Source organism: Serinus canaria, chromosome 10 (assembly GCF_022539315.1).
Source record: "Serinus canaria isolate serCan28SL12 chromosome 10, serCan2020, whole genome shotgun sequence".
NCBI lineage: Eukaryota > Metazoa > Chordata > Aves > Passeriformes > Fringillidae > Serinus > Serinus canaria.
Window position 1 is genome coordinate 15,718,596 of NC_066324.1, and position 19,240 is coordinate 15,737,835.

The following is a 19,240-nucleotide window of genomic DNA, read 5'->3' on the forward strand; positions in this document are numbered from 1 at the left end:
ATAATATTTATGGTGATTTTGACAGACATTCCTCTATGTCCATGCATCACAGCTCTTGTGTCTGGATCATAAAGAAACTGAACATTCAGAAGTCACATACAATTCAGATGTCCATCACCATCTGCAAAATACACCAATTCCACTGATGTCAAATGTAGCAGAACCACCTGTCCTTGGGCCTATTTTTAAAGTTATATAACTCCACTGGAAAACTTGTCCTTAAGAGGTGCTAGGTAAGTTAGGCTCAGAAGGATGTTATCTCCAAATTTTTACCCTCTGACATCATTCAGATGAAAAGCAAAGTTGACATGAGTATGGAAACCATTTTTTCCCTTCTGTCTTGCCAATAAAGCAGTGCCTTCTGTTTTGGAGAGCTGACACCTACCACCACCCAAACAAGTAACACAGTGGCCTTCAGATAGGTACAAGACAGCCATAACTTGGGGGCTGAGAGCTTATCCACAGCTGAACAGCCCATGCTCTCACCTCTCCACCAGGGAAACAATTCTCCTCCCCAGCACGCTCCCCCGGGTGCTTTGACTAGTACAGGAGTTCCCCAGACAGCTGCTCTAGCTTCTGGGAAGATCTTCACAATCTGCAGCGAGGATCCTGGCTGCCTGCCTTGTCTCTGAAGTGCCCAGTGCTCCCCTACAGAAGGAAACTCCAAAGCTGCTCCTTGAAAGGAGCTTTTCCTCTTACATCCATGCCAACAGCCACCTTTGGGGCTTTGAGGCCCACAGGCTCCTGTTTTCTGGCTGCTCTGAGCCTGCAGCTCCTCCTTTGAAGTGCAGCAGCCTTTGGGGAGCATCCTGGGGCGCTTCTGAGCTGCACAGGCAAGCAACAACTGCTGCAGCTTAGACAAGCATATGCTCCAGAGGAAGAGGCACATTCTAGATGAGGGATGAGCAAAGTTTTGATCACAGATAAAATAAAGGAGAAAGGTTTTCAAAGGAACTGGAGAAATACTAAGGATACAGGAGTCTTCAAGGCAAAAAAACTGCAATCATCTTGGCTGTGATGGTGTAAACTAAATATAAACTAATCAATAATCCAACTGACAAGCTACTGATGATCAGAATAAATACCCTTAGGCATGGCTCCAAGACCCACAGTCCCACATGGACAGGAGCCCAGCAGCCAGCCAGCAGCCATGCAATGCCAGAAACATCCCAGCTACTGAGCAAGGGTGAGGGAGCCACATGGCAACACTCACTGCCCTGGAGCACCCTCGGGGCCAGTGACACCTCTGGACAGGAGGCTGATGGCATGACTGGCCCTCAGAGTGCAAAACAGTGACCTAAGGTTACTTGTGTTGAAATGACAGATAAACGTGTATTGCTATGCAAACTCTTATCAATTCCTGACAGTCTTCCCCTCCCTCTAAGCAGCTACAGCTGTAATAGATGACTAGCACCCAATCACTGTTCAAGGACTGTTTAGAACACAGCCACCAAGAACTGTAGCCATGAGGCTGAGGGATATTCTCATATGCCTTGGAAGCTGGCACTGTTGAAGTCAATGACAGCAAGACAGAGTTAGTACAAAAGACAAGAAACACCCTCAAACCTGCAAGCTGCAATAAACTGACTCGAGAAGAAATACACAACAGTCATCTGTAAGAGAGCCTGCCCCTCCTTCAGCACTGATGGGGCAAGCACATCTCATTCACAGGCTGAAATGGCTGCAGAGTCCTTCCAGCTGTTTGAATGCCCACTGACAACAGGCACAGACACAGACAGGCTGTCCTTAAACCTCCAGTCACCCGAGGACAGGACCAAGGTAGAAAGTTTGAATACAGATTAACAGGATCATAACTTCACTTATAAGTGTGCTGCACATGGGGGAGGCTGAACCAGCTGCTGCAACAGCATCTTACTAGGGCTCCTGTCTATTAAAGAAAGAATAATCCACAGGAAGTGGCTTCAGAGTGGATCAAAGCACAAATAAGATAGAAAATTATAATTTTGAAAAAGATATGCACAAACCCCACATTTGGGAACTGTGGATCAGTAAATTCTATTTCCTCTCCACCCTCCAACTGAGCTGCAGCATCTGTCTAGTCTGAGCAGCATGAATACCACTTAGATACTAACTATGCCACCTTCTGTACAAGTCTGGGTAAATATACACTGCTACATGAGATACAAATAGAAACATGTCTTAATTATAAAAAACAGAAAACCAAACCAGCAACAACCCACAAAAATGCAGAGTATTCCTGCATACAGAATAGACACCACTAATTTGTGCCCCTCACTACTGGTTTAAAGCATGAAATATTCTATAACAACTTCTAAGTTACAGTGTGGGAAGAAAGACTGCTGCATCACTTCCTATTTTACTGTTGATTAAGTATTCTAGCCCACTTGTGTCCCATCATTTTACCTGAGTCAACTATATCCAGCATTGGGATGCACAACTTGTGGATCCAGCCATGCAAGCCAAAATTAAAGGGCGAAAAAAAGAAAAAAAAAAAAAGGAAGAAAAGAAACCAACAGAAAGAAAAAGTAAGCAGGAAACTACTTGGTTGGAAACCTAGAGGGTGATACCCAAGCTGCACAGGCTGTTCTCATTATCAACCTCTGTTACTGTGCACAGGAGCAGGTTCAGTGCCTTCCTTTCTGGAGCCTGCTTGTGAACTTGAGATGCTGAGACACTTCATGAACAGAGCTGTTGTTTTATTTACTCTCAATTAATCACACTCAACTGTAAACAAAGTGTCTGTTTTAGTTCTGTTGACAATTATCCACTTGTCAACATCTCCCTCAAGTACCTTCAGCATCTGGCAACAGCACAAAACTGCTGCATCAAAATGAACATTTTGTCTCAATAAAAAGATAGACGTGTGGCAGGGTTTCATCTGTTTTCTAGCCCATCAACAGTCAGCCTGTACTGTTACCAATGCAACCAGACAGTGGTCTATTCCTATGGAATATTTATTTACAAAGGGGGAGGGAAGCCAAATTTTGTTCATATTAGTAAGGCAGACTCACAGAAGAAACAAGAACCCCCACCCTTCCCCACAAAGGCAGAAGGGAGCCCACCCTCCAGCCTGCCTGGTCCCTCCTGTTCTGCTGGGGCAGGTCCAGTCCCAGCTTCACCAGCCACCTTGCCAAAAGCTGCCGAGTAGGACTTGTTTATTTTGTGGTGTTCAGCAAATTCCAGTGTAAATGGAGACCACTTACTGGTGCCTCCCCAGATACTCTTAGTGTGATAGTCTTTCCACTATCTGCTGCATGACCTGGGCTGTTTTCAGACCCTGAGCCTCCCATGCTGGTTTGAATTTTGCCATTTTAGCTTGAAAGATATAATTATTCCCATCAGCTAAAAATCCTTCTTGCATTTTAACACAGCCTCCCTCGTGCTTAATCTGAAAGCTACTAAGTAAACGCAGACAGTCTGGCACCTTTTGGGTACAGTCAGGTACAAACGGGACACTCAGTTTATTCTGTGGGGGAGGAAAGAATCTTGTCAGGTAGCCTCTCTAACAGGTGAGAAGGCTCCAGGGTGCTGGACCTATAGAGAACATCCCCTCACACCTCCAAGGCACCAAAATCGTGTGCCATGGCTCTGGCTACCAAAAATTGTTAATGTTATTTGAAACTTGTTCCCACTGTAGCAAAGTAATTGGAAAATCTGACTAGCTCCACTGGAAAACACCCCAACCCAGTGCCTGAAAAATCACAGAGCTGTTTTTTCCTCCCAGAATGAAATGCTCAAGGGGGCGGGGGAGGGCAGGATGCTCCACAGAACGGAGCAGTCAGCGCAGAGAGCGCATCCCAATCCCGGTCCCGGGCCGTACCGTGCTCTGGGCGGTTCCGGGCCGGTCTCGGCAGGGCCGCCGTGCCCTGACACGCGCTAATCAATCTCGGCGCTGTAATTGATTCTAATGAGCGCGCCCGGCTGCTCCGCGCGTTAACCACCGCCCCAAGTCGGCAGCGGCTCCGGCCGCGCTCCCCGCCCGCAGCGCCCGGCCCGGCCGGACCGCCGGCCTCCCCTTTAACCTCCTCCTTCGCCCTCCACAAGTAATTGAGATATCTTTTATACTTGATGTGTTGTAAAATTAATGCCTAATTTATGTAATTAGTCAATTAACTGTAATTCTAGCATATGGTGCCAAATGCCCAGAAGGTGTTCTTGTTTCCCAGGTACTTATTTTGATGTCATGAAATGCAGCTAATTAATTTTACATGCATATTAATTTCGGATCTATTTAGCGTCTCCCTTTGTGAAGACAGATTTAATATTTGTCTTTCTAACCTTTTTGGGCAAATTCGGCGCTCGGTGCTGAAATGGAGGTGACTTTTAAAATACATTTCCATCGGTCTCCCTTTCCTCTGCGGAGCCTTTGCTGACACCGGGTCGATCCCTCCTGTGTGAAGATGCACAAGGGCTGATTATCTATAGCTTCCTGCACATCTATAACTGTCGCAGGATACGGCTATTGAATTTAAATCCGATTAATATTTAATATTAAACATTTCTGAGGGAATTTTTGTTTGTTTTTTGCAAAGCACAATATCCCACGGACATTTTTTTTAAATAGCTGCTCTTAATACAATGCTCCTTGGAAAAATTATGAGAATTGAAGTATTGCCTAATTAGAAAATGAGCGTAATCCTGATCGCTGGCTTCTGATGTTCGCAGTTCTCCTGACTGCGCCGAGAAACTGCGAGCCCGCTGCCAGCGCGCCCCGCGCTTGGCAGCTCCTGGCCCTGGGAAGCACTCGCGCTCCTCCCCAGCAAAGCGTTCAGGTTACGCTTCTGTCTCGGTCGGAAAGCGATCGCATTTGATTTTGTCCACAGTACTAGGAAAGACGAGATTATGCCTCTTCTTTCTGCAGTTTTTTTCCTGCGCAGAGATTAAGGGGTAAATCGCATCTTGGGCTTTCCCGCTCCCCAGATGCTGAGAAAAGATTTAAGTAAAAAAAGAGATGAAACTCGAAATCTACGCTTCAAATTCCCAGCGATACCCTTTTTCCCTTTGCTGCAGCAGCACTAATTGCCGCATTACACTTATCTCTGGGGTGAGGGCAGATAAAAATGCACCTGGCTGAGGGGCATGGGACGGGTGCGCTGCCGCTGCCCGGCCTCCCGCCGGCCCCGGGGAAACGCTTTCCTTCGCTCTTTGGGGCGTCCACGCGAGTGCTGTGGCGTCATAAAACTTTTTATCCCCCTTTCTGGATAAATTAATGAGCAATTTAATTAATAAAATCAGAGAGTAGCGTAAGTGCTATGATAATGAAGTTAAATGAGCGCGCAGTAAAATATTCACTAATCCAGCACATTGGCAAATGCCCCCTTAATTCTGCTTAGTACTAAAAGGGTTTTGAGCACCATAATGAGATTCCTCTGTCTGCTAATTAATTGACACTCTCCTGAATATTCATATGTGCTAGCACCAATACGTTCCTAATTGCACCGTGGAATGGATCTCAGAGGAAAGTAAATCGCCATAGACTTAATTAAAATAATGTATGCCAGATCCAGCTCGCTGAAGACGAGACATTTGCCATCAAGCGGTGTAAGAAAGTGGCACCTGGTTTGTAGCGAAAAATGAGGAGAAAATCTTTATCCCTCCCAAGGTGAAGTCAGCAGGGGCTTAGAAGCGCCAGGCTTTTCAGCCTGAAGATCTGAAAGCGAGAGCTTCGCCTTCAACCGCTGCTGCCAGTGCGCGACCCGTGAGGGCGGCGCGGAGCCCGTTCGCGGGCGGCGGAGCCGCGCACGGAGCACCCGCGCTCCGCAGTTCAGAGCGGGGGGAGCGGGCTGCGCACGGCGAGGTGGGAGAAATCTGGTCAGGGATGCCCTCTACAGAAACGTTCGGGGAAAACCGTTTGTCTCCGGCGAGGGAGGGGAGGAGGGGGAGGCAGAGGAGGGAGGGAGCAGCCACATTTGTAAACTTTTCCTTGAGGGGAATCCGGTGCCTTTGAAGCTCGGTCTCTGAATGGATTGTTCTTTGCACCTCCAGACTAATACTGTGAGCTAATATTGTACACTTAAATTGTTCTGCTGTTAAAAGCGTGGCAAGTTGCGCTGAGAAACGAGTGCCTGCAGCTGCCTGGCCGCGGCCTCCATCCCGCGCCGGGGGAGCGGGCCGTGGCTGCGCCCGGCGCGCCCCGGGACGCGCTGCAGCGGGCAGGCAGAGCCCGGGCCCACGCAGCCCCCGCCGTCACCGAAAAGCAGATGTGAAGCGCTTTGCTAGGTCTTTTCCATCCCTACCAGCTCAGGAAACGAAAAGGAAAATTGGTTTCTTGGAAAAGACAGCTTTTAAAAAAATCACCACAGGTTAGAAACTAAAAAGAGTTTATTTGAAGACATACAAATGCATATTTATTATACACATGTAGGCATTAACAATGTAAATTACACCGCCAGCACTTGCTGGTTGTTTATTCATTAGATCTTTAGAAAATCTACATTGCCTGCAGATAGCGGGATGATAATGTGAAATACACAAGGAGTTTACCCAGGCAGCTCCGCCCGGCTCCGCGCAGCTCCACGCGGGGCTGCCAACAGGTCCGCGGGGCTCAGCGCCGGCACCGGGTCCCTTCCGCTACCGGGGGCGCTTCTTACAAGGGCAATTCTACCTTGACGAGAAAACGGCCCTGCCGACTGAAACTGCCGTCACCCAAAATACAGAGCAAAGCTTTTTACAGGTCGCGTTTCAAGAGAGAGCAAACTTGGACGGAAATATTTCCTCGTAGAAAAAATACGAAAGGATTCTCCTCTGAATGACAGCCCAGACAACTCGCTCTCAGAGCTCAAAAAGCTTTGCCATTCCCACTGCCTTTCATTCCCATGTAAAATCCTTGCTCTCCAAGAGGGGAAAAAACAAAGTTTATCAAATTCCATCCTCTTTAGCTGGTTGGATGCTGTATGACTACCATTTCTCTCGATAATAAATACGGAGAAAAAATACATGGGAAGAAATCGCTGCGGGGAAGCCTTTTCTAAAGTTAGATCCAAAGAATTTCTTCCAGGAATGCAATATTAAAGAAGGTTAATATGTTTTTTGCTGCAGAGCTGAGGGTTGATGGGAAGACGGGAGCTTCGCTCGCGTCGTGAGTATAGCGGGCGAGAGCTGAGCCGGGCAGAGGATGTCAACAGATATAAGGAAGCCGTTGGACTCGGGGAGAGCAATCAGCGCTTCGCCTGCAGCCGCCAGGCTGCCCTGTCACCGTCCCGCCCTGCCCTCCCGCCCGGCTGCACGGGCCCCGAGCGTGCGGGGCGCTGCACCGCCGGGCCGCCTCCCGCAGCTCCCGCATCCCCCAGCCGGCCCTGCGGATCCCCTTCGCCGCGGGGTGGGCGCTGAGGCCGGCCCACAGCACGGGGAGGGGCGAGCAGCCCCTCTGCCTTTGCGGACACACGGCGCGGCCGAGGAAGCGCTGTCGCTTCCCCGCGGGACCCAGGTGCGAGCGCCGGGGGGGCTCCAGCGGGCGGTGCTGCCCAGTCCCGTCCCGTCCCACCGAGGAGCGGGGCCCGGCGGGGCCGCGGGGGCGGGGAGCCCCGGCTCGGGAATTGTGTCCCCTGGCCCCGGGCAGCTTGGTGGGTGGCGGCCGGGCGGGGGCGGCGCGGGGAGGAGGCGCTGCGGCAGGAAGGGAAAGTGCAGAGCCCCGGCGCCCACACAGTCACAGCGCACCCCCCCACCGCGCTGCGGCTTCGCGGCGGCAACTTACGGATCTGTTTGCAAACATGCCCCCCGCCAACAGAGAGAAAAACACAAGCATTCAAAGTTCTGACCCTAATTAAAGCCCGGCTCGTTAAAGACTTCACACAATGCAGGAAAAAGTTTGTCCGAGCCTGAATTCCGCATGCGGTTATTACCTTTGCTTATAAAGAGGGGAAACAACCGTAACGTGCGCGCCATTATTCTTGCGGATATGCAATTTAAAATCATCGTCAATTGTCATAAAAACCATTTCACAATGTTTGGCTAAGTAATAACTTAGTAATTTAAAGGTGGTTTTTGCCGGGCGACGCGCATATGCAATTCAAGAAAGATTTACATTGCTTACGGATTTTGAACCGCCGCTCTGACTGCAGCGAGAATGGGACTCAGCCTAACATTTTTTGCTTTCTGGTTCTGCACAGGGCACCAAGGCAAGAGCAGACTGTAGGAGAAAGCGTGAATGGGATGAGCATGTCTTGTAAAGAAAGGCTCATGATAAAAAATAAAGTTTATGAAACGGATGGATCTGGAAAGAAGAGACCTTGAAAAAAACTTAAAAAAAAACCCCACAAAAACAACAACAACAAAAAAGAGACAGAGAAGAAAGAAAGAAAAGAAAGAAAAAGGAAAATCAAGTTTGCTCCACCCAGCTATTAACCAAAACACAATACCTTTTTCTGGGTGGTACTGCACAGAAGTTGATTCAGTTTTGACAATGTTGTTTAGCTATCATTTGCTATTTTGAATGAATGGGAGCAATCCCCCTTTTTACAACAGTTGTTTCCTATTATGGAGAGGTGCAGCAGTTGAGGGCAGACATGTGAAAGTGGCTGTTTGATTCCCTTTTTCATCCCCCTGACCCTGCCTTTGTCCCTCCTCACCCTGGGAATGTCACGCCTCACTACTTCACTTTGAGATGCTCTAGAAAGTGGCTTTGTTATTCCCTTTTAGACATACACGAAATTGTTCTCATTCCCCCTGCTGTAAAAGATACTTCAAATTGGGACTCGGTTCACAAGTGCAATGCAATTTGGCTTAGCTCAACCTTTGTTCTGCTTGTACAAATGACCAAACAGTGCACACATTATACAGTTGATCTACTGCTCCCTTTACACCAGAGTTAGCGGCTGGGAGAAAAGCAAGTTAATCCCTTCAATACTAAGGTGGCATTTTCAATATTTCCTACAATGTGAAAAGGAGAAGAGAGGGCAGCTTGAAATGCGACATTTGTTTAAAAGGGAAGATTAAAAAGAAAAAGTTTGAGAGGCCTCCCCTGATACTTCTCCAAATAAATAAATAAATAAACAAACCAATAAATCCCAAACATGTAGATAAATACTCCAGCACCTCCGGGAAGGCGAAGGAAGTTTACCACAAAGACAGACGTTCAGGACAACAATGTCGAGACTCAAGCTGCAATCCGCACTACCAGCACAGTACTTAACAAAACGCTGCGGAGTCCCGGCTGCCGGAGCCCGCCGCCCCGGCGCGCACCTGCGCGCTCCCGCGGAGGGGGGGCCGGGCCCTCAGCGCGGGCGGGGGCAGCTGCTGCGAGCGAGGGGCGCGGAGAGCGGCGGGGGCAGCGCGGCGCGCCCAGCCCGGCCTCACGCACTGCCAGGCTGTGACCCTGGCACTGCTCGGAGGCGTCCTGCGGAGCTCCTGGCCATGCGGAGGGAGGGGAGGCGGAGGTGCTGCGTTTACCGGCGCGTGGATTTACCGCCGGCGGCCGAGGGGAAAGGGCTCCCCGGGAAACCGGCTCCGATCAGGAGCCAGGTGCTCCGGAGCAGCGCCAAGAGCCACGAGCGGGAACAACAGCCTCCTCTCGGGGTTAAGGAATTCGGGTAGTCGCAGCGCGGACTCTCTGAGCGGGGGCCCAGTCCCCCCGGAACTCTCTGAGCCCGGGGCCCAGACCCGAGAGCGATGAGCTCGGGACCCGGGGGACGCTCCGTCCTGGGGCGCGCCCCGGCGGCGTCGAGGGCCGGCTCGGGCTGGCGGCGCTTGAAATCCCCGACGGGGGAGCCGAGGGCAGCGCATACGGGCAGCCGGCTCTCGGGAGGGTGAGGGCAGCGAGGAGAGAGCGGGCAGTAGCGGCAGGGCAGGGCAGGACAGGGGCGGCCTAGCGCACTGCCCAGCGCCGGGAGCCCCGGGTCCCGAGCGGCGCAGCCTGGCCCGGCCCCCCCGGGCACAAAGCACATCCCAAGCTATCGGGAATACAGGTTTGGGGAACAGTTCTCAGTCCGGCCTTGACAGGCAGGGGGAGTTTGTTTAGTGCTCATTGGGAAAGGAACAAAATCCTTTTGAAAGGGCGCTAAGTAGTTTCACGCCAAAGTGGCAGATTTGGTGAAGAATGTGGGGTGGGACAAAGCCCAGCCGTTCCCAGAGCGGCCGGAACTATTCGGGAAACCGCACCGGGAATTCAAGCACACAGAAAAGCAGGAGACCCCAAGTATCTTGGCTTCCTTCTCCTCAGCCCCCAAGAAGCAGAACCATTAAAAAAAAAAAAAAAAAAAAAAAAAGGGCAAGCCTTAGCCGAAACGCAGCCACAACCAACAGTCTGAAGTTGACTTTCCAAAACGGGGGAAGCTTGCTCAGACACTGGCATTGTGTTTCGCAGCCTAGGAAACCCTAAGAAGCTGGTACTTCCCCCCTCCTTTCTCTTTTCTCCCAACCGGTTTGTAAATATTAACAAGGTTGTGAGTATTCTCTCACACAGAGTGGGTTTTTTTATCCTTGGAAAACTTCTTGGCTTCCTCCCACAGCCCCTCTCCCACTCCTCCCCTCTGTAAAGCTACACACCTGCTTGCAGCCACAAGGATTCAAAATCAATATTGTATTTGTCACTTTTCTGTCTCCTTTTCCTCTCTCAACAGCCCTGCTTGCCACTGAGGCGAATTGTGGATTTATGGAGGAAAATTAGCATAAATTATTACCAAATCTGTAAACGTGTGTGGTCTTGCTTGTGGGAAAGGGGGCTATTGCAAACCTTCCATGCAGAAAGGTGGTCCATGATGGGCTCCATGCAAGGACTGAATGGCTCTTGCATGAAATAGATTTCCATTGGGTTTGAACATTGATATAATTGACTTATGTGTATTTTATATAGTTTTCCCAATACTTCCTCTGAGCTCCTCATTTGAATTAGACTTCAGAAAAACGTCTATTTGGTTTGGTTTTCCACACAATGGATTTGGATTCATTTCACCTTCTCCTCCTCCCTAATGCTGGCTTTCAAAGTAAAAGGGAAATGCTACAATTACCTTTAAATCCTATATTGCCCAAGACTATCATCTGTTGCTTGTTTAGCATGAGATGAAACTTGGGGTATCGATTACTGGGAGGACTTCGGCTGCCCTATCCCTCCAATCACACATTCCTTTGCAATGTAGAAAAAAACCCCAACGACAAAAAACAAAACAAAAAATAGAGACAAAAACCAAAACAAAACAAAAAAATCACCAGGAAAAAACATCGGACACCTCACAGCCATACCTCGTTTGCACTCGGAGTAGCAAATGACAACGGAAGTCGACTTGCCTTTAACTTTACAGCTTGCGGGTTCCCTTTTGCATCAGCTGGTTTGGTTTGTTTTTTTCTTTCTTCGAAAAGAAAAGGTACCGGCAAAGAGAAGAAGAAAAGTATTTGTCAGTTTGTGGATTTTCTGAGCTGTCTTTTAGATAGGCATCCCAGCGGCAAACTTGGGCCAAGAGACAAAACCTGAACCGGGGGTTTAAAAGCCGGGAATGGGGGAGCTGGGTGTGCGTGGAAGGGCAGTACCCCTTACACCCACTTGTTGGGGGGCTCTCAACACAAGAACAGAAGCCTTCTGTCCGGTGTTAGGGGATCCTGGGAGGAATCCCTCCTCATTTTAGAGTATTGCCTTTCCTACCCTCTAACAAATAACCATAGTCTCATTATCTTTTACGCACCCCATCCCTCCAAAAAAAAAATTTTTGGAGGCTGCCTTCCTGCCCTGCCCGGTTGGATGAAGCATCTCGGAGCCGATTCACTGAGCAAGGCAGCTCCCGGGCTCTGAACAGCACAAACACTCCCAGGCCCTCTCTGCCAGGGGCACAGGGTGGCATGTCTATCCCCCCAAAAGGGCTTCTTAGCTCGGCAGCGCGGGGCCGGTCGGCTTCTCGGATTCCTAGAAACACAATTATTTACTTATTATTCTCTAAACGACATCCTGCCCCGAGAGAGAGGGATTAGATGGGACCGAGGGCAGCCGGGCTGGGACGAAGGGAGCACGGTTTAACACACAGGAGGTCGGCGCTGCTCGCGCTGTGAAAATGCGTTTTGAGGCTCCTGCCAGGTTTGAGGGAGCCCTGCTCGACGGGGACCGTCCCTCCGAGAGGACTCCAAGGCTCTCGCAGAGCCCGTGTCTCAGCAGCCGCGCACAGAGCCGCCGCCGCTCTCCCTCCCCCAGCCCGGCTATTTTTGCTGAATTAAGAAGGTGACATTATTCTTCTTTTCAAGTACTTCTGTTAATATTGAAAAACGTGTGCTTGCATTTCAAGCGCGCGCGCTCAGCCTCAGCGGCCATTTCAATATTAATGAAATTGTTTAATCTCCTAAATTCATCGTGTTTAAGTTACGTTTTGGTGAGTTATTGACCGACTTCGAAAATATTATTAATGGAGTTGATGTGTATTCACCACAAAGGCTCTTCCTCCCCGGGCTCGCAGCTCCCGAGACAATCTTCAGTTCTGGCTCTAGGGTGACAGGATGCACGGCAGCCTCGGGAATACACATCATGCAAACTTCCCTCCTGTGCCAGGGCAAGCCTGGCACCTTCCGGGCCTGATCCTCCCCCCAGGACACACGGCTGGCAGCGAGCTGCTCGTCTGGGCTGCGGTTCCAGGATCGGGCCTTGGCTCCCGGGGAGGAGGGAGTACCGTGCACCAGAAAGAGCCGCAACTCGGCTGCTACACGTCCTGCCTGCTCCCACACACACGAGTGCGCACGGAGAAGCGCACAAGCAGGCGAGCAGTCTGACACACATCACGCAAAGCCCGCAGAAGGCGTCAAGATGACGATGTTTAGCAGAGCGGCCGCTGACACGGACCCGTTAGCCCAGAGCAGCTCTGCGGGACCCCCAGCCTCGAGGCGGGCCGGATGGTCCCCGGTCCTGCGAGCAGAGCAGCGGCGTGAAGGCAGCTGGTTACCGAGCGCACCGGGACCGTGTGTCCGGTCATGAGCCCTTCGCTTGGTGTATTGAGAGCAGCTCCCACGTCCTTACACAAACAGGTCCGCGGAGCTGGAGCAGCGGTCCTGCACGGGCTGGGGCGGGGTGCGAGGGTGGGGGGGGACGGGACTGACTTCCCGGGGCGGCTACCGAGGAGCCCCGATCCTACCGCTCCTCGATAAAACCTTTGCTCGGGGAGAGCGGATTTGGCAAAGAGAAAGTCCCTCGTTACAGGGGAAACAGTCGCCTTAAGTTAGCCAACAATACAAATCAGATAACAATGCAGAACAAACAGAATACCACAGCCAAGCAATTTCCATGTCAAACATCCCACTGCTCAGTACCTCCATTTGTAAGTGTGAATTGCGGACTAAGCTTCCTGCAAAGTCCACATAGAGGTTAGTGCATACCTTCCCCCCACCCCCAGCCACCGGGTACCATCGCGCTGCAATTCCGCTGGCGGAGCCTTTTCACCCCTCGCCTTGTCTTCAAATGGAAATGATTCCCATTGGCCCAAGGTGTCCATGTAAATAGGTGTAAATGAAACCAGATTATGCCTTTCTCTCCAGCCCCCTCCTCCCTGCTCCCCTCCCCCTGCTCCCAAGGCGATTGTCATATGATAGCAAAGAAGTGGCACATTAATGAAGCGCCTCTACAGGGGTCTTTTCTGCTCATGTCACCACATAAAACTATCAGATGGTTAGAGGAAGGACATGGAGGCAACTAGTTAGCTCATCGCCGCTGCAGAGAAGCAAACAAGCCTCTGCTACAGTGCAGCTGCCGGTGGTGTAAAAGAAGCTGATTCAGCCCGCGGAGGCGAAGGGAGGGGTGTACAGGAGGATTCCCAAAACCAAGCCAGCTCGCTGCCTCCTCAGGACTAAACCGGAGCAGCGTGGCCGCGGAAGGAGCGAGAGACACGCCGGAGGAGAGGGGTGGGAAAGAGTCCGGACTCCCAGCTGCGTCCCGGATGCGGACTGTCAACTTCCAGCAACTTTAAGGTGGGCACATGCAGGGGCTGGCATGGAGTTGGGTGGGAGTCCAGGGGAGGGGATGGGGTCCCCTTCATCCTCGCAGAGACCAGAAGACAGAGCTATCACTAGAGTAACTTCACGGACGCGGGCTCCTGCGGGAAGGCCAGGCTGAGGGAGGCCGGAGCTGGGAGAAGCACATCGCTTTTCCCCCTGCGGCGGCACAGGGCTCTGGGCTGTTTTCTGCTGCCCTCATCTGCGCCCCACTTCCCCACCCCCACTCCCCGCGTCCCCCATTTCGAGGGCTGAGATCCACCGTGCCCCTTCCCCATGCCCTTCTTTCTCCAGCCCGGCCCCAGAGCCACCGGCTGACCCGGCTGGGTGTCCGTGCAAATCCTCTCGGACTCACCCCTCTACCCCCTCCTCCCGCCCCCTCCCCTTGTCGCTGCCCTTCTGCAGATCTCCGCGGGTCGCCTAGCGAAGATGCCTCGCCCGGGCAGAAACACTTACAGCGACCAGAAGCCTCCCTACTCCTACATCTCGCTGACCGCCATGGCAATCCAGAGCTCCCCGGAGAAGATGCTGCCCCTGAGCGAGATCTACAAGTTCATCATGGACCGCTTCCCCTACTACCGGGAGAACACTCAGCGCTGGCAGAACTCCCTCCGCCACAACCTCTCCTTCAACGACTGCTTCATCAAGATCCCGCGCCGCCCCGACCAGCCGGGCAAGGGCAGCTTCTGGGCGCTGCACCCCAGCTGCGGGGACATGTTCGAGAACGGCAGCTTCCTGCGCCGCCGCAAGCGCTTCAAGGTGGTCAAGTCGGACCACCTGGCCCCCAGCAAGCCGGCGGACGCGGCGCAGTACCTGCAGCAGCAAGCCAAGCTGCGGCTCAGCGCCCTCGCGGCCACCGGCACCCACCTGCCCCAGATGTCCACGTACAATCTCGGCGTGTCCCAGCCCTCCAGCTTCAAGCACCCCTTCGCCATCGAGAACATCATCGCCAGAGAGTACAAGATGCCCGGGGGCCTCGCCTTTTCTACGATGCAGCCCATGCCGGCTGCCTACCCCCTCCCCAATCAATTGACTACGGTGGGCAGCTCCATTGGCACGGGCTGGCCCCACATGTACAGCTCCGGCATGATCGACACCGCCACCCCCATCTCCATGGCCAGCAGCGAGTACGGCGCCTACGGCGTGCCCATCAAACCCCTCTGCCATGGGGGGCAGACTTTGCCGGCCATCCCCGTCCCCATCAAGCCTACCCCTGCCGCGGTGCCAGCCCTGCCCGCCCTGCCCGCGCCCATCCCCACCATCCTCTCGAACTCGCCGCCCTCCCTCAGCCCCACGTCCTCGCAGACGGCCACCAGCCAAAGCAGCCCGGCCACCCCCAGCGAGACTCTCACCAGCCCGGCGCCCGCCCTGCACTCCGTGGCTGTGCACTGACCCGGGCCGCCTGCACGGACGCTGCCTTCCCCTTTATCCCAAAGTTTCCTCGGAGCTCTCCTCCCTCCCCTTCTCTCCCCTCCTTTCGCTTCTTTCCCCTCTCCTCTCTACTCTTTTCCTCGAAAGCAGAGACAACTCCCCGCGGGAAGCTGAGGTCTGCCGTTCGCGTGAGCTCCCTTTCCACCTCGCCCCTTCGGCCGAGCCCTCCCTCACGGCTCGGTTTCTCCCCTGGTTCTGAACTTTGTTTTCCGTTCTTCTGAGGCGAAAGGAACCGGCCCGGCCCGCCCCCTCCCGCCCGGTAGGAGCTGCCACTTGCATTGCTAGTTTTCCAAAAGTACTTCAGGCATCTTCGATTTGTCGGCGACCAGGCAAGCCTGGCTCGGCGATGCCTCTTTCCCTTCTTTTGTCTGGGGAAAAGCAGGGGTCTATACAGGACCAATCTTTAGTACCGCAAACAAGGATGGCTGCTGTGTCACCGCATGAGAGCAGCGACGTTTCCAGCCTCCAAGCAGCAAAGGCTTGGATCTTGGAAACGCCGGGAAGCGCTCGGTGTCCTTTGTGTGGGTGCGGGTCCCGCTGCCGCCGAGGGCAGCGTTTCGGGGGGCAGGGCAGCGGCCCCGCGGGCTGAGCTGCCCCGAGCGGGAGCGGGGCCGCAGGTGAGGGAGCGGCGGGGGCGGCGCGGAGCGGGACCCGCACGGCAGAACCGCGCCGGGCCGCTCACCGGGCCACACCTATCATGTTTACAAAGCGCCTGTGTTAATGTAAATACTGAACTGGCATCTGTACTGTAAATCAGATGAGGTCCCTTTTGCAGTACCTGTTGTAACGTGGATGTTTACTGTAGTTTTCAGGTGAAAGAGAAGGAGGAGTTGATTGTCTGTTAACTTCTGGTTAACCCGAAGGTTTGGGGGAGCTGAGGTTTTCTTTGTTGTTGGTTTTTTTGGTTGTTGTTGTTATTTTTAAATTTTTGTAGCTATTTACTTCTTGGCTTAAAACCAAACAACAACCATAATTATAATAAAAATAAACCTGTTACCAAGCACACGACCCGACACAGCTTAAAGAAAAGCTGTTGAAGTCACGGATAAAATGTGGAAAAGTAATGCAACAGCAGGTACAAACTCTGGAGGTCATCCTGATTGCTGGAGCTTTGCAGATGAGAGGGGGCTAGGGAAACTGTAAATGTTTGTGCATATGAATGATTATAAAATGTGTAAAATGCACTTTTGTTTGATATACTCCTTTCTAGTTTTAGGTAGTTTGCTGGAAACTGAACTGTTGTTCTGTTGTGAACTGCTTAAGTTAAGAGAAAAAAAAAAAGAACACGCCCTCTAAACATCATTAGTGTCTATTGAAACTGTAAGGACATTTCTTTTGAACTTTTTTTTTCCTGTACAGAATAAGCATGGCATTTAAAATATTGGTGTTCTTGTTCCCAGCATGTATGTTTTAAGACAAAGGTTAAAAAGTGTCTACGTTAAATTATGAACCTAGTCGTCCAAATAATATTTTCTCATTAAAATATGTAAATTCAGATTTAGTTTCTTATTTGTCTTTTTAAAGAGTTTACACGAGAAAAGTAAAAACCACTAGTTCATGATGAAGGAATGGTGTTATTCCAATATTTAGATAATCTAAACAGCCTTTTCACGCAAGGTTAGTATAAATATAGTTATTAATATGGCACAACTTCTTAACTAGAATTGTCATGATGGCCAGTTTAGCAAAGGGACAACATGTTCTGTGGGGTTTATATCTAACAATTATTTATATCTGTAGATCTGAGCATACACACACACCTGCATTTCTGCCCTATACACTTATATAAAATATAAACACGTATTACATTCATGCCGGTGTATTTGTATACTTATCACCTACTTACTCCCAGCTGCATTTTCTCTAAAATGTGTAAAAATTAGTAATATTCTGCAAAACAGAGCAAACATAAAAAATATTTAAAGAATTAGTTACTTTTTTGGGACTGAGCACACTGAATTTTTTTCAGTGCAAGTGGCATTGCAAAATCTTTTTTTGAGTTCAAGTGAGCTGCTGTAGCCTTTTACCTGGCGTTTAAACCTGCTCAAGCACAAGTTAGTCCAACCACTGCTAGAATTTCTCCATCCTTATTGATCAACATTTTCCCAAACCAGTAGTTTGCAAAGTGGAACACAACTGGAACACAATTGTACCAGTTTTTCTGTAATTCAATATACATTCCCTTTTAAAAAGTAAGGGCAAAGTAGTTACAATGAAAACTGGATTCTGAACACTTTCTAGTGGGATTCCCCAAATCTGCTAGGGATTTTTCAAGGATTCTGCAACTGTTGAAAATTAGAGAAGCCATCTAGTGAAATGAGCAAATAGATGCCTTGGAGATGAGGCATTCTGCGAGCACAGATACAAGACAAGTGAAGTGCTAACTAGCAAGAAAACGACATTGTATTCTAATGAAGCGGCAGGATTCACGAATTCTACGGCAATGATGTTACAGAGGTTTTGTCTCCGACTGATCTCTCTGAATTTCTGGACCATAAACGCGGTAAGTGACATCCTCATTTCCTTACTACACACCACAAGATCCTTGCAAAAGTTTTAAGATTAATGTAGAGGGCAATTAATCCAGTTGTGACCATTTTTTTCTAAAAAAAGAGAACGGATCCTACACACAGAAAAAAGGTGGAAAATACATGAATCATTGGGCTGATTAAAATGCATGAAGCTGCTAAAGCTTGTCGGATGGGGGACAACTGAACTCATTCATCAAGTCCAACCCACGATTATATCAACACGATCAGTTAAAGAAAGCATTCAAAACTTATCACCAGATCAATGGACACATAACTCGACAAACTTTTCCTAAACAAGCGATGACCTACATTTTTAGACGACGAGGAAGCTTTTTCTCCTTCTCTTTTTTCCTTAAAGATCTAGCAGTCAGGAAAAATCCTCAAAGATTAAATCCGAGCCCGACTAAGAAGATGAAGCCTCACTTCGAGTATTTTTTTTTAAACTATATAGTAACAGCAGAGATAAAGATCTGAAACGATCATACCCCAAAGCAAAATACTTTCAAAAGGTGTGATAGGTTTCTCTCTGCATAATGCGAGTGTGTGACTCGCCACCGTACATTTTAAAGTCCCATTTTCCGCTTTATCTCTGCGATTGCCCGAGACTGCCCCAGCCCGGGGAACCTGTGGTCTCCGCGCCCTCTCCCTCCCGCGGCCCCCCGCCCGCGGAGCCGCCGCGCTCCTCCGCGCATCTCCGCCCGCTTCCCCAAATGTTGGGATGCTGATTTCAAACAAATACGCAGCTCAGCGCGTCGCTTGAATTTACTGCTTTGACTTGTTAAATCTCCCTAATGGCTCAAGTCCAATGTCAATAAACAGATCTGAAATAGAGCAGCAACAGACAACAGCGCGGAGGGAAGGGGCGGATGGGGGGGCGAGGGACGCAGCCGCGGCCGAGCCCTCCGTCCTCTTTAGACATTTCCTGGGGGGTCGGGGGGATTCTTTTTTTTTTTTTTTTTTTTTTATTTTATTTGCCAGCGAGACATTATAAGCTAGGCGTACTTAATGCAAAGACACCGTTCATTTCAGGCAAAAGCTCTTTTCTTCCGGAGGATGGGTTGGAGCCCGGCTGTGCAAGGTAAGCCCGAGAACCCAGCCGGGCTTGGCGGCTCGGGGGTTCGCTTCATGTCAGCGCATGGTATGTGAATCCTTTCTCGGCGGTAGTTTTTTTTCTTTTTTTTTTTTTTTTTTTTTTTTTTTTTTTTTTTTGTGGTCTTGTTTTGTTTTGTTTTCTCTCTCCTCGACATGTGACAAGACACCACCCCGCAGGACTGAATCCTCTATTGAAGACAGCCAGCTCCTTCTCACTCAGAATATTTATTTTCCCTCGAACCGCGCCTTGCAGGGAAGGGCGGTCTGTGCCAGGTAGGGAGAAAAGAACTCCCCGGCGACCCCTGAGAGGG

General features: G+C 50.6%; 2 protein-coding genes across 2 annotated transcripts in view; one reads left to right on the top strand and one right to left on the bottom strand.

Annotated features, from left to right (window-relative positions):
- ANXA2 (annexin A2) overlaps positions 1 to 19,240 on the bottom strand; it is a 257,244-nt gene that overhangs the window by 85,860 nt on the left and 152,144 nt on the right. The window lies entirely within an intron of this gene.
- On the top strand, positions 14,305 to 15,267 carry FOXB1 (forkhead box B1). Its single transcript, XM_009089851.1, has one exon. The coding sequence runs from the start codon at positions 14,305 to 14,307 to the stop codon at positions 15,265 to 15,267; it is 963 nt and encodes a 320-aa protein (XP_009088099.1).

Excerpts from the sequence above, each read along its gene's own strand:
- FOXB1 (XM_009089851.1), top strand. The coding sequence starts at position 14,305 with ATGCCTCGCCCGGGCAGAAACACTTACAGCGACCAGAAGCCTCCCTAC.